Source organism: Enoplosus armatus, chromosome 10, assembly GCF_043641665.1.
Source record: "Enoplosus armatus isolate fEnoArm2 chromosome 10, fEnoArm2.hap1, whole genome shotgun sequence".
Classification (NCBI taxonomy): Eukaryota; Metazoa; Chordata; class Actinopteri; order Centrarchiformes; family Enoplosidae; genus Enoplosus; species Enoplosus armatus.
The window spans coordinates 13,708,766-13,723,223 of record NC_092189.1 but is presented as its reverse complement, the minus strand read 5'-3'; the positions used below and the strand labels follow the sequence as shown (position 1 = coordinate 13,723,223).

General features: G+C 41.8%; 1 protein-coding gene across 2 annotated transcripts in view; it reads right to left on the bottom strand.

Moving 5' to 3' along the window:
• Window positions 1-14,458, bottom strand: part of mid2 (midline 2) — a 66,524-nt gene that overhangs the window by 28,340 nt on the left and 23,726 nt on the right. For both annotated transcript variants that reach the window (XM_070913160.1, XM_070913161.1), the window contains exons 3-4: window positions 11,267-11,362; window positions 1,455-1,562 (exon numbers count right to left, since the gene is read on the bottom strand). In XM_070913160.1, coding sequence (XP_070769261.1) covers window positions 1,455-1,562; window positions 11,267-11,362 — 204 coding nt within the window. The remainder of the gene's footprint in view (window positions 1-1,454; window positions 1,563-11,266; window positions 11,363-14,458) is intronic.

The window sequence follows — 14,458 nt, the reverse complement described above, 5'->3', positions numbered from 1 at the left end:
GCAGGCAAAAATCCATTTCAACACACCCGTCATTATTTGAATTACTCAAGGTGCATTTCATTCATCTTTCTTGACCCTTAAACAGTCTCAGATATTAACACATCACCTGCAGGCTGACATCAATCAAGCGCTCCTCTGGTGCTTTATGTGTTCTTCCCTCTTCCTGCCCTCTCCTGCATTTCACTCCTCTACCCTCTGCCAGACAGCCTTTTACAGACCCAGACTCTCAGGAGAACAAGCCTTGCTCTTTGTCTGCAATCACTGCGGACACACACTGACACACTTGCTCTCTCTCACACACATACACCCACACACACCTACTTCAGTCCTTGTGTTCAGTGTTTGGGGATCCTTCATCTCTCGACAAAGCTCTTTTGCTGCCTCAGAGGATCTTCCACAAGCACTTAAAACTTCACCTCTGGGAGGGTGAGATTTAGAGTTTGCCTCTGTCCTGAAATTGAAGGCGCTCATGGGGAGACAACCACATGGGCACGTGTCTACACACACACACACACACACACACACAGATAGATGCCCGTACAGTAAGCCCTGGACTCTATTTGAAACAGCAGCGAGAGGTTCACAAAAGTCGCTGCTGCCATCTCAGATTCTTTCCACACACATTCAGGCTGCCTACATGTGGGAGAGGCCTTTGCTGCTTTCTCTCTCTTTGTCCTCACTTGTCTTTTCCATTTCTCCTACAGCGTCCATGTGATGTGTTTTTGGGGAAACAAGCTGGCAACAACAGAAAAACCCAACACTGAGAGACCTGGATGAATTTATTCTGTCCCCGGCACTGCTGCTCTCATATTCATTGTCTTGTACAAAACTGCTGTTTCTGTACCTGTGCACTGTGACCCAGAGCTGAATATCTTAAACATGCATTTGGCAAAACCGTTTGAATTGAACACTGAATCAAATGATTATGTGTAATGTCCAATGGGTCGCTTGCAATGACAAACCCACAGAGGATTATCCTTCATCTCTGCAGCTCTATGGAGCTGTTTAGCCACTTTAAACGCATTGGTTTGCTGTTGAAAAGCTCCCACTGTACACCACCAAACAGACAGGAAAAGTTAGAGACTAGCTGGTGAAGAAAGTCAAACAAACAAGCTCATGACCTACATATTTTTCTCTGGAGTTGGTGGAGACAAAAACATAACTCCAACGGGATGATAATGGTGCTCCATGTCTGCTGGATGTGTAAACAGGCAACTAGCTTGCTATAACTATTACAACTTTTTAGGGCAATATAATGTCAAGACTCTTTGTCAGTTAGCTTGTTTCTGTTTTGTCCTAATGCCCCTTAATGGCCAAAAATCAGTCAATGTAGCTTCAAGCTGCTGAAACTATTCGTCTTCATAATTTCAATCGAATCTAAATATCCTTGAAATCAAATCTCTCAGCTAGACCTGAAACTGAAAAAGTATAACAGTGTCCTGGGAATACCTTACCTTGGACTCTTTGATCTTCACGGCGATGACCTGTTTCCTCTGGCGGATGATCTCCACCAGCTCATCACACTCCTCCACCAGCTTGGCTTCATGCATGGCTGTGTTCACCTGGAGAGAGAAGCAGGTACACATGTGAACAACAGAGAGATCCCACTATATGGATGTCCTCAGTCAGGCAAAATAGGCTTGCTTAGACACGCACACATTCATGCGCACACACTCACATTTGCACAAACACACACTTAATCACACTTAATTTTGTCTGTGTGAAAACAAAAAAAACCAATATATGCCAGTTTGTCTTCCTCTCTGCTCGTAGGGAGCTTTGTAAGATTTCTGGATTGGCATATCATCACTTACATACCGAGCACGTCACGTTGTTTTTCCATTTCATTATGCATTCTGCACACAACGAAAAGCTGCCTCCAACAAGATGTGCACCCAGATTAGAATTAACGTGATAAACTGAGATAAGTGATTTACAACTCTTTAATTAACACTTTTTAATTATCACTGGAAAGACCAGAAATAATTTTAAATTGCAAAGCATACATTGATCCAGGGGGAAAAAAAAACTCGAATTGCATACATTAGATACACTGACAGGTCCACAGTCACCCATTAGTGGGCATGGTAGGTGGTGAAAGAACAAAAAAAAACATATGTATGTAAATGGATTTTCATTTTTCCTTCTGTTAAATGTTCTGTTCCTTGCTGGAGGGAAAGTCTATCACAGCTCATAAAACTGGGTACATTGCTGCTGGATTGAAACCGGCTCTTGTTCTTGTTCTTCACACTAATATCTTATTATACATGAAAACCCATAATGTGCTGAGAAAATGCTGCATGAAATTCATAGAGCTACACCTTATTCAAAAACATGTTTATTTCACTCATTATGAACGAGAAATAAGTTGAGAATTGTTGGAACATCCCAACTCTTCATTAAAGAAGCTCCCGAAAAGGGAGTCTGTGTAGACACTCATTAATTCAGCGACAGGGTTTGCTTGTGCCGTGCCAAGTTTAATAGATTCTGTGATTATTTTAGGACCAAAGTTGCCAAGGCAACTCATCATCAGTCCACCATCTCAGGCCAACACTAAATGAACAGCCAACTTTGAACTTGTGTGTGTGGGTGCGTGCTACTACTGAGGGTGTTTGCTGAATTACAACGCTGAATCACAACCAACAGGCTTGTCAGTTGTAAAATACAATTATATATATATATTTAATAATTATAATTACACCACAAGCTTCCAAAACAGCTAAGGCAGGGGTTCAAATGAAAAAAAGTTCAGATTTACTGCTCCAACTTCACTGCTGAGGGACATTCGACCTGTCACAAGGAGGATTTATTCAGGGGCTGATGGTTTACCACTGAGCTGGCTGTGATTGCTGTTTCATCAGCAAATTTAATCTAAAGGTCTGCAAATGCAAAAGTGTGAGTTAGAAACGACATCACTCCCCTGAATGATTGACCACCGCACACTGCACTGATGTGAAGATGTAAAAGGTCCCCATGTACCATCTAAGATAGTTGTAGCCACACAGAACTGTCCTGTGAGTGCAACTCCTCCACAGTGATGACAGGAGTCACCGCTATTTTGTCTGCGGGAGCCAATTCAGACCATCAGAGAAATTACAGACTTGATCCAGAATATACTCAGAGAGAAAACAACCCTGTGCGATGACTGTGGGAAGCTTTCACTCAAACTGGCAGCTTCAGTCCAGAAAAGCCACACTGGAGTGGATGAACTCTACTTACAGAACAAATAGAGGCTCACCATCAAGGATGGCCTTTAGGGAGACCAAAACTCACACTGCCTTAACTGCTTCGCTACATGTCGTAGTGTTTGTTGTCACAGGAGCACTTGTGAGTGTTTTCTGCAGTGCAACTGTCGGAAGAGTACTGCTGAGCTGGCAACCCTCATACAGTAATACATCAGAGAATGCATATATATGCAAAATACCCCTTCGAAATGCAAATGATGTTTAGATTAAGTTCAAATCAAAGATAACAGCAGCATTGTGACAATAAATTCAGAGGGATTATTAAGCACAAAGACTGTATGTATGTTTGTGAGAATCAAGAAAGAGTGAACAAATCAAAATAAAGTGAAAAGGGTTTTCTGTAAACCTGAGAACAAGAGAGCTGATTTCAGTTTTATTGCCACTCTTCAGTAGTGGTAGTATTAACAGTATCTCCTTGATTGTCTCCGCTTTGGGTATTTAAATGCTTTTACCACGTGTGGATTTTGTCTCTTTACGCTTTACCAATAAAAAGAAGGTCATTTAATATCTTTAAAAGATTGCGGTCAAGTGTATTCTCATACTGACTACAGTATGAAACTGTACATCAACAGACAGATTCATCTCCTTTTGATTAGTTCCTCATCCATAAATTTTACAGGGTTGTGACTTTCTGTCATGCTGGAGACCATCAAACTACTTACCCCAACAACCAAGTTCCACTCATCACTCCACAAAGCTCATTACAACACGCCGATCCACTTAAGTCTCATTATTCACACTCACACGCACGCACACACACACACGCACGCACGCACGCACGCACGCACGCACGCACGCACACACACACACACACACACACACACACACACACACACACACACACACACACACACAATTAATTCTGCAAAGAGCCATCTTATGACTGCAGGTTAGCAATTAAGCAGGATAAATGCAGCCGCCCAGGATCACTGAGAATTACAACTTCAACTTGGCAGCTTAGAGTTACGGAAACAATCTTCATCTTCATCCTCCTCCTCTTGCACATCACTCAAAACCTCCTCCTCCTCCGCCAGCTCCAGACATTATTATCCACTCCCTGGTACACAAACACCGTCACCTACTGAGCATCTCCCTATTCATCAGGCTCCTCTGCAGGTGCACTGAAATCACAGTGCCAGCTCCACGTTAAAGTATAGGTCTATTGTTGGAATATGTGAAGAACAACCGCAGCAGAAACTGAAACCACTTTCGGTGTCAACAACTTTCCAGCTGCTCCTGCTATCAAAAAGTCAGCGAAAGAACTGTCTGAGATGGACAGAAGGAAAAAACATGCTAATTTAAGATGCCAGGACTTAATAAAAGGATCCTATTTCCAAATTCCTCAAGAATAATGGTTGGTAATATTACAATATTTCGCAAACTAATTGGAATTATTGTACATAAATTTAGCCTGTCATATCTTATTCATTCACCCTGTTGACGCATACTTTTTCTCACTCGGCTGCAGATTTATCTTTCGATAATGCAGCTGACATTTAAGTGCACCGCATTCAATAACAGCCACTTATTATCTGAGGCCAATGAAATAAAATAGAAAATATCACAGCCACATGTTGTCATCAGCAGTCATAATTACACTGAGAAGATGACACACAGACATAATTAGCAACTGAAGAGTATTAAAATAATAGACCATTATGATCAAAATGTAGGACACAGAGTGCCATGTGACAGCAGAATCATTAAATCATTACAAACCTAAAACTTCACCACATCCTCCACCTCTGGTTCTCTTATAGGAGCGTTACATTGAGCACATATCCTCCTACACATTATTAGGTTGAGTTCAGCTCCCACATTATGTCAAGATTAAATTATTCGCTCATATTTTTATATTGCGGAAATGAGTGCTGTATTACTTACAAGTCAAAACAAAATAAAATGTTTGTAGAGGGAAAAAAAGCTACAAATACACTAATTTAAGATGCCAGAAAGTTTGAAAATAAGGATCTTATTTCCAAGCCAGCAAGTCTTTTTTCTGTCTGTGAATGACTGACAGTCACCATCACAACCCACCCTGTACTGTTTCAGTGTATAATGACTGATGTTCCCATGTTGTCAATCACACCGAGGTGAGCTAAAGTCAAAATGAGGAAGCCCTGATATTGTGATTTAACATTGCAATCTCTCACTATGTTGAGCATTTGAGAAAATCTGTTGACTCCAGATAAATGAACTGAATTGTGTGTGTGTGAGTTTTAATGATGTGGCAATGCTCATTCAGCCTTGATAAGGCTGCGTGCATTTGTCACAAGAACTGTCACAGCTGCAACACCATAATAACATCACAAACTCTGGCAAACGCTGATAAATTACCCACCCACCCTGACATAACAAATCCCAATTTATTTTCTTAAACTGTGAATCTTTACAAACTCGTTGCGTTAACAAGCATTGTTCAAACCCACACAACTTTATTTAAAATATCAATCAAAACATGCCAACTATGGCAGGTGTATAACATGATTCACAAGATGTCTACACGACAGCTTGACTTCAATGTGATATAATGGTGAACCAAGAAAAACAAGAGGTTAACAATAAGAGGTTAATGGCTGCCTACAAAGGTCCCAGCCGGGCGTGAATCAGGGATGCTGCGGCTCTTGGTTGGCACCTTAACCCATAGGCCACCAGGACCCAACATAGATGTGAAACATGTTATAACACATTTGAATGCACTGAACATAATGTATTTAGATGTGATTTAGCATACATTTGTCATATTGCTGTATATATTGCAAACATATTTCCCTGCCCTACAGCACACCCACCAACGTCAGCACGTGGACATTTTGCAGAGAATAACCACAGACAATAGAACAATGTATGGCTCCCAAAATGATCTACTTTAGCCAAAGTGGCTCCCATTCAAACTTAGTGAGGACTGGTCCAGGCTCAGAACAGCTGTTAACCTCTTGCCGACACCAAACCCCTCACATCTTGAATCAATTCTGTGCTCATTCCACTCCCATCAGCAACTCCTGCCTCCTATCAGGCTTTACTTTTTGCCCCCCCTCCCGGACATGATCTTCAAGGATTCAGTCTAGCAGCTTTATCTCTGATGCTGTCCACAGATTCTTGGATAGCTCCCAGAGATTTATGACACCCGAGTGGCACCTAGCTCTAAAACGGGGGAGGAATGGCTTTATGGGTGCAATAGAGTAAAAGAAAATGCAACTGCGAGACATATATCATGGATGTTATGTCAGAAAGAGGTGATAATTGGAAATGCTTCACTGGCAATGAATTTGAAGACTGACTTTTGAAGCCGACAAAGTGTTCGCTTGTTTGTCCTTTTATATGATAACCAGATTTACTTCCATAACATTAATCACTGTCGTCCAAAACTTTGGTTTATGAACAAATACCTGCAAAGCTATTGACATTCCCATCAGCCTCAGTTGTACTTTGTGTTTATTGCTAATTATCAAATATTAGCATGCTAATATGCTAAAATAAGATATTGAACATGATAAATGTTATACCTGCTAAACTTTTGCATTTGGCTTAAAGCTCACAGAGCCTCTAGCATGGCTGTAGACTCTTAGTCTTGATGTTTCTGGGTCTCTGACACATCCCCTTTCTCTAAAATTTTGTAAATATAAAAGACTGGACTCGACAGATGGAAGGAGGAACATTGACATAAAAGGTTTACACAAAACTGAGAAATGTAATCATTTCATTATATGCCCATTGCATCCCACTGCATTAATGTTCTCTTTGGCTGAAAGTGGAACCGCAAGTGGCTTTAGAAATATGGCAAAGACAAACAACACCAGCGGTCTCTTCGATCTTACTGATCCTCCGGTAGAAAGGTAAAGAGAGGCGAGATGAGACCTGATACAAAGGATTAGGCAGCATTACAGCCATCTCCACAGAGCTGATTCATATTCTGCACACAGTGGGATCAGCTTCAATGTACATAAACCTAGACAGGTCTTGGCTAATGACTTACAGCTCATTGTTTAAACAGTAGACATACATGTCTGCGCATTAAAACCCACTAGGCTTCTGTCTGATGTGATTCTTTCCTTTTCCCATCAGTCCTAATACACATGCGCTTACAACCTTAACAGGGAGCTAATTTAGTTTCCTCCCAGCTGGCAACGCGATTCAAGGGGTTGGAAAGACTGGCTGCCGCTTTGACTGCTTCCTCAAACAATACCTACTGCACATTAGCTGTGTCTGGATGATGAGTTCCCTGCCGTGAGATACAGTATGTGAGCTAGGCAACCTGCGCCTCATTAGGGAGTGCCTTCATTAAAAAGCTGCCAGCGAAAAACGCCTCGTCACAACACAATCTCTATTTCAGGCAGGTTAGCTGAGCCACCACCTGAGTGAGCAAAAGCATTGTGAGTGGGAGCGAGATAAAGTGGGACAGAGCAAAATGGTAAGACAGAAAATCTGATCAACTGACAAGCTGCACGATGAATTCAGAGGAGAGAGATGTTAAATCAAAAAAATCAAGCACTTCACAACACTGACAAAGTTCCAAGTCTCAAGAGCACAAGCCTTTAAGGAGGCATTATGTAAGTATGAGAGAGGAGGCTCCCTGGGAATTAAAAGAAACTCAACTATGCTTAAAACTTGTACAATGGCAACAAAAGAAATATGTGTGCATCCTTTTGAGATGTCCATTTGAACAAGAGGGGACTTAACTTATGCTGCTACAAAATGGTGGCTGGCATGAAATTGGGACATATTATCAAACCTAGAGAAGGAAAGAAAACAAAAGAAATATTTTGCAGACAGTGATGAGCAGGAGGTACCAAAGGTTTAAAACATGTTTTGTAATTGAGACAAACAATATGCAGGTTACATGTAACCGCCTGTGAGTATCATGTCAGCTTTTACTTGGGCTCTACACTTAGTTTCCGTTGCCATTGTATCAACATCTATTCAATTTCAAAGTGGTTTTGGGGGAAATGCTCTTTGCCAAAGTGTCTTTTCTCTGCTGCCTTTTAACATCCAGCCAGCAACCTGGCATTGAGTGGAAAACAGTGATGTCTGTTAGCTCAACAACAATCCTTGCAAATGCTCAAGAATCACGCTGCTCGCGCAATGTTTTCAAGAATGCCGAACATTATTCTGAATGTCATTAAGCACAGAAACAGATTTAACAATCCTACACCAAATATTGTGATAGGGAGAGAGGCCTCCCAAGAAAAGAAACATCCTACACATCATCAAGTCTTTTCAGAAGAAGAAGATAACTCCCCAAAGAGAACCCCGGGAGAACAGGGCTGCATCGCTGCAGTTGTGTGCTGACACACTGGAAGCTGATTCACACTGTGTTTGATCATATCTTTGGCACCAATACAATATGATGCAAACACGGAGGAGAGGAATCCAGGTCATGCTCAAAGCCCTTCAGAGATTTCTTCCTTTGCACAAACTTCTCTCACTCCACCAAATCTCTCCTTTTTTTACTCCCTGTCTGTGTTGTATTGCATTATTGCTGAGCGTTTTCTTCCGCACAGTGCCTGTATCTGTTTCGGTCAAAACATCATTGGTTGTCACGCTAATGCTCACGTCCTCTTTTCTTCTTCCTCTGCTTGCCCTCTCAACCCTCCTCTTTCTCTTCCTTTCATCTTCCCCTTTCCTTTTCCTCTTTCCCTTTGCTGCTCGCCTCCTCCTCTACCTTGGTAACATTTCCATCTTCTTCTTCTCATTTGTCCTCGTTTCCCCTCTCCTCTCCTCTTCTCTCCTCTCCTCCCGCCAAACACAAAGAGCCTCTGCACATTAATGTGAACTCACCTGAAAACATTACGCTCCCTCATTCCTCAATAATTAAACTAGCCCTTTTGACATTGACATCACTCAAGAGAATAGCTCTGAATGGGTACAAACAAGGCGGGAAAACATAGAGTTTCTTTTAATAATTTGCTTAAGAGTCAATGGAGCATGCGCCTCCCATGGTCTCGCTCCTCATTTCTTTTTGATGAATAAGTGATGAGATTCTGCTGTTGTTGTTGGCGGTGGTACAACATCGGTATGCAGACAGAGAGAGACAAAAGAAGACTTTTTTTTTCTCTCCGCGTGCCTTTGACGAACAGTTTGTCTGTACTTAATGAATCACGCAACAATCATTTAATTGTGATTGGCTGAGCGGCTGCAGGAGTTGCGTGTTATGGACCTCAGAGTGACTCAGAGAAAATGGAGTCGGGCCCGGCTAATAAGAAATGAACTGCGCACAGAGTGATGGCGGCAACTAAAGTGCATTTGTCCTCTGTGGCCATTAGTGTCAAAGCTCACAGAGAAATGATGGTGTTTATTAAGAGTGAGTGCGTTAAGGCAGAAGGTATGCGCTTGTGTGTGTGTGTATGTTTGTTGTTGCATGTTAGTGATGCAGCGCAGACAATACTCAATGGCTAAGCATTAGTACTCTCTGGCTGGATTCACACAGTACCTCCATTAAATCACAGCATGAGCCCAAATGCAATAGGTCAATCTGCAGACAGGTATGAGTTCATGCTAGGACACCAGGGTGCAAACACTCCTTAGTGACAAGGCTGTCACTTAATCAAACCCGTTAAGCGGTGACAAAATGACTTGCTTGTGACAAGTCAAATAAAGTTTCCACTTTGAAGATTTAAGCCATTTGACAGATAATCTTGTCTGCTTTGACTTGGGAGCCAATATTTCTTGTATGGGTGACACCAGTGGGAATTAAACTGTTGAGGGTTGCAACAGTGATTCATCCTAAAAATTAGATTCAACAAAGTGAAATGCAATGATGAGGACCAATCTCACTGTATTACAAGGTACACTTGAGACAATGACCTTGAAGAGGCTCAAAATCTGAACTTATGACACATTAAAAGCATTACATTAAGCTGCTAGCACCTTGAAGGTAGGGAATATTGTACAAGAGCTTTTGGTAGTAGCTTTGCCCACAGTAAAGTGGTCATTCTGATGTTTGAAGTTGTCTGAATTACATAACTGCCCCTTTAAACAGTTTCAGAGTGGATGGTTGCTGAGAGCTACTCCAGCTCATCCTTTGTTCTTGAGTCAAGGTTTGAGTCAGATTGTCTGGAGAGCTACCATCAGCAAAATAAGAGGTCACCGAGACCCTAACTGGTATCTGGTGTTTTCATTTTCAAGGCATTGCGTTGCATCAGCCACTGGATCAAATGACAGATGACGTGCACATCATTCTCTCACAAATACACTTAATAATTGCAAAGAGACGTTTTAGAGAAAGACATCTTAAAGATACATTCAAGTCGTTATTAATGAATCTGTTTCTTTGGTAGAGTTTATTCTTGTCTTCTTGTTGGCTTTGAAGTAATAATTCTTCTATATAAATTGCCTGAAAACAGTGTTGCAATGCTGAACTTTTATGAACCCAAGATCAGGAACTGAAATTCACTTTCAATGTTGAGACCAATCAATATTTGATATTGGAGGAGTCAGAGAAAAAAATGGATGAAGGTCCAATTTCTACCACTGCACTTCTTCAATCAGATGTGTTAAAGAATGAGAGACAGAGTATAAGAATCAAAGCAGTCACCAACAGCAAAGGCAGTAAGCTGTGTACAATCAATAACAGTGACAGACTGGGGTGTTAATGTGTCTCTAAGAGACACAGAGAGAGAACATTAATGCAGGCTAAGGCCTTAACCTAACCCTCAAAACCTCCTCTGTTTTGAGTTACTCATAGGCCTGGAACCAAAAAGTGAGCCTCTTATGAGATTGTTTCTGAAGCTTGATGCATTGATAGTGCTGGATGAGGGACTGCATCGGCTTTAACTAAAATCCAGAGTGGCTTTAGTGGTGTGGCAGGGGAGCTAAGTTATATAAATCAACCACCTCGGGCTCTCGTCTCGTTCCCCTCATTAAGTATCTAGTGCAGCTCCAAGGCAGCCGTCTTGTAGCCGACCCTGACCTCTGACCTCTACCATGATGCGACAAACAAGAAAACTTCCCCTTTTTTTATAACTTTCACTCACAGTTGAGTATGGCCACTTGAGACGAAGACAAAGAAACATTTTGCATACCTCCACCTGCTGACAGATCTGGATGAGCTTGGCCATTTGGTTCTCCAGTTCACTGTTCCTCTTCACCAGGTTGGTCAGGTTGTTCTCTAGGGTTTGCTGTTGGGAGGGAGAAGGAAGAAGGAGCAGGGACAGGGCGACAAGACCGAACATTAGCATAGGCTAGGCAATGGATGCAGAAACACCACAACGTTATTGAGAATTTAAATTTTAAACATTCAGCTAGCCAGACACTGGCCAAAAACCGTGATTAATCATTATAACTTAATAACTTAACATGCAATTGAGTTTCAGTATCAAGATATCAACAGTTTCTGACATATGTGATGTTCAATGACGTCTTAAGTATTCTTGCTGACGTCTGTGAGGATGTGCCCTAACCTTAGTACTACGTACTCTGCACTGATAATCAAATGACACTAAAAGGAACTGCCAGATATATACAATATTACTTACATACATATTTTTGGGTCAGCTACACTAAATAATAAATGGTCATTATTAAGATATGATCTCTGTGACATCAACTTCCTTTCATCATGGCCCAGGGGTTGCTTTATCACATATGAAATCCCTGCAAAAAAGTTCCTTTACAAATGCACAACTGCTGTTTGGCAATCAGTCATTAAAAATCGTTCAATAAAATCGTCCAAATGCTACGAGGGCCTGTGAGAGAGAACATGTTGCTATAGTTCTGTTAAAATGATGCAGGATGGAGACTTTCTATCACAGTGGTTGTGAAACAACACGCTAAAATATTTTTATGACATGAAAACATGTTGAAATACAGAATGATGGCATACAGTATGAATTCAGCAATAATCAAGACGGAAAGTGAAAGTCTATTTGTTTAAACCAAAGCACAGCACTTTTGTTAGGTTTTCTGAGTTGAGAGACTCTTTTCTAACAAAACTCTGTTTGGACTTTGACCACGATGTTAAAATTATTCTGTAGCTGAGTAAAGATCATGGTTACACTTTCACATCAATACCTTCAAATCAGTATTGGAAACAAAATATACTTTTTGTTTCTGCCAGTAAGAAAACTGGAAAAATTTAAAAAAAAGATTAAATTAAATCCCATAATGCAATTCATTGCTTTTTAATGGCTACAAATACTTATATAGCAGTTTTATGAGCTAACATACATGATGATTTAACTACTGCCTGACCTTGTCATAGTTTACTTTAAAGCCACAAAAACAACCACATGATCCCTGAAAAATGAAACCAATCAACCTCCACTGGCAATTTTAATGATCAACGACTCAATAACTATCCCTTAACTGTGATTGTTTGTCAAACGTGAAACAAAAGACACACACACAAACACACACACACACACACACACACACACACACACATAAATAGACTCACTCAAACACATATACGGTACAAAAGATGGAAATGGAAATGAGCAAATAGTGAGCCAGAAATAGAACTGCTGTTCAAAGGAAGCAAATTGACGATGGCGGCGGCGACGATGGGCATCAAAACAACAACAACAACAACAACAACAACCACAGCTGCGAAGAGAACAACAGAACAAAGCAGCAGACAAGCGGCGGGTGTTTGAAGTAGCTCTACTCATGCAAGTGAAAGGGAGGTGGGCTGGACAAGCACCTGGCCACGACTCTGACTGTCTGACTGTCTGTCAGGCAGCCTCCCTGCTTTCCAGTATCTCCTCTGCTTGTTGCTCAGCCTGATTTACTCTGTCTGTCTTTTTGACTTTGCACCCACTTAATTATTTATCTGACTGCTTATCTCCCTCCCTGCCTCCCGTTCTTATCCAGGTGTCTACCTGTGTGCCTCTCTGCATCCACGCAGCAGGGATAGGAGAGGGGGGGGAGGAAGGGGAGGAGGGGTGGGGAGTTGGTAAAAGGCAGCCAGGGAACTCACCGCAGCGCTTGTCTTTGAAGCCTCCATTACCGCATCTGACACTCTGCCCGGGCTCACCTGATAAGCCTACAAACACACACACACATACACCCACATAAGTGCACACATAAACACACACACAGGCAAGCCTGATCCCACAACGTCTGCCACCTAGACGCACAGTAACTGAAGAGGAGAACTCCTTCCTGACAAAGTTGCCACAAACACTCTTCTCACAGTCTTGAATGCAGATGAGACGGTGTGGCTCACAGTGTCTGTTAATATTTGTTTCCCTGAAACTGGTGGAGTTACATCACTGGAACGAGCGTTTGGTTGTTGTGTCGCAGCCCTGCGCGAGTGTGTTTTTGTACGAGGGAGTTTGAAGTGGAACATCAGTGAGAGGGGACAGATGGGTCATTAATTAGCAAGCTGGAGACGAAGATGATTAATACATCAGAACACAGCTGCCTCCCATGAGACTGCGGTGAAACAAACTCCTCTGTCCTCTGCATACATGCATGTGTGTGTTTCTGCCCGTCTCTATGTGTGTGATTCAGCAGGTGCATCTGCATATATACATTTACAACACATTTGAGCATGCATGTTGTCAGAGACGAGCGTCTGTCTCTGTGTATGCAGATGACATCTGCTAATATTTGTATTTGTAGTTGAAAGGCACTAAACCTTTGTATGGGTGCAAGTATGTCTATAAGTGATCACACAAATTCTGTGGCGTGGGGTGTGTGTGTGTGTGTGTGTGTGTGTGTGGGTAGACAGGGTTCTGCTTGACTTGTGTTGGCACTCCTGTGGCTTCAGCCCAGCAGGCAGGACGAGTGGCAGAGAGAGAGAGAGAGAGAGAGAGAGAGAGAGAGAGGGAAGCAGAGGAGCAGTCAACAACAAACTCATTAAAACACACAACAGACATCAAAGACGGCGAGAACCACTCAGAGTTAGAGAGAGGGAGCAGAGAAAAACATGGATAAAGGGAAGGAATGGAGTCAGAAAAGGATGTGATGGGTGGGAGAAGATGTCAACAAGTGTTGGATGGATGGTGACATGCAGGAGGTGGCAAAATGAAATGTCAACTTAAACCAGGATAACATTCTTATAATATGATATGACGGCTTATTCTGTCAAAAATCAGAGCAGCAATGGCAAGCAGTTGGTGACTAAAGTCCCTCCTTAGTTACTTCTAACTACCAGCTAGTTTCAAACTAGTGATTTACTGAACCAGATTGCACCAATAAAACTTCATGTCTTAACTAGTAAAGACTTGTAGCATAGCTAGTAATGTGTAAATCAGTTACAAGGAAATATC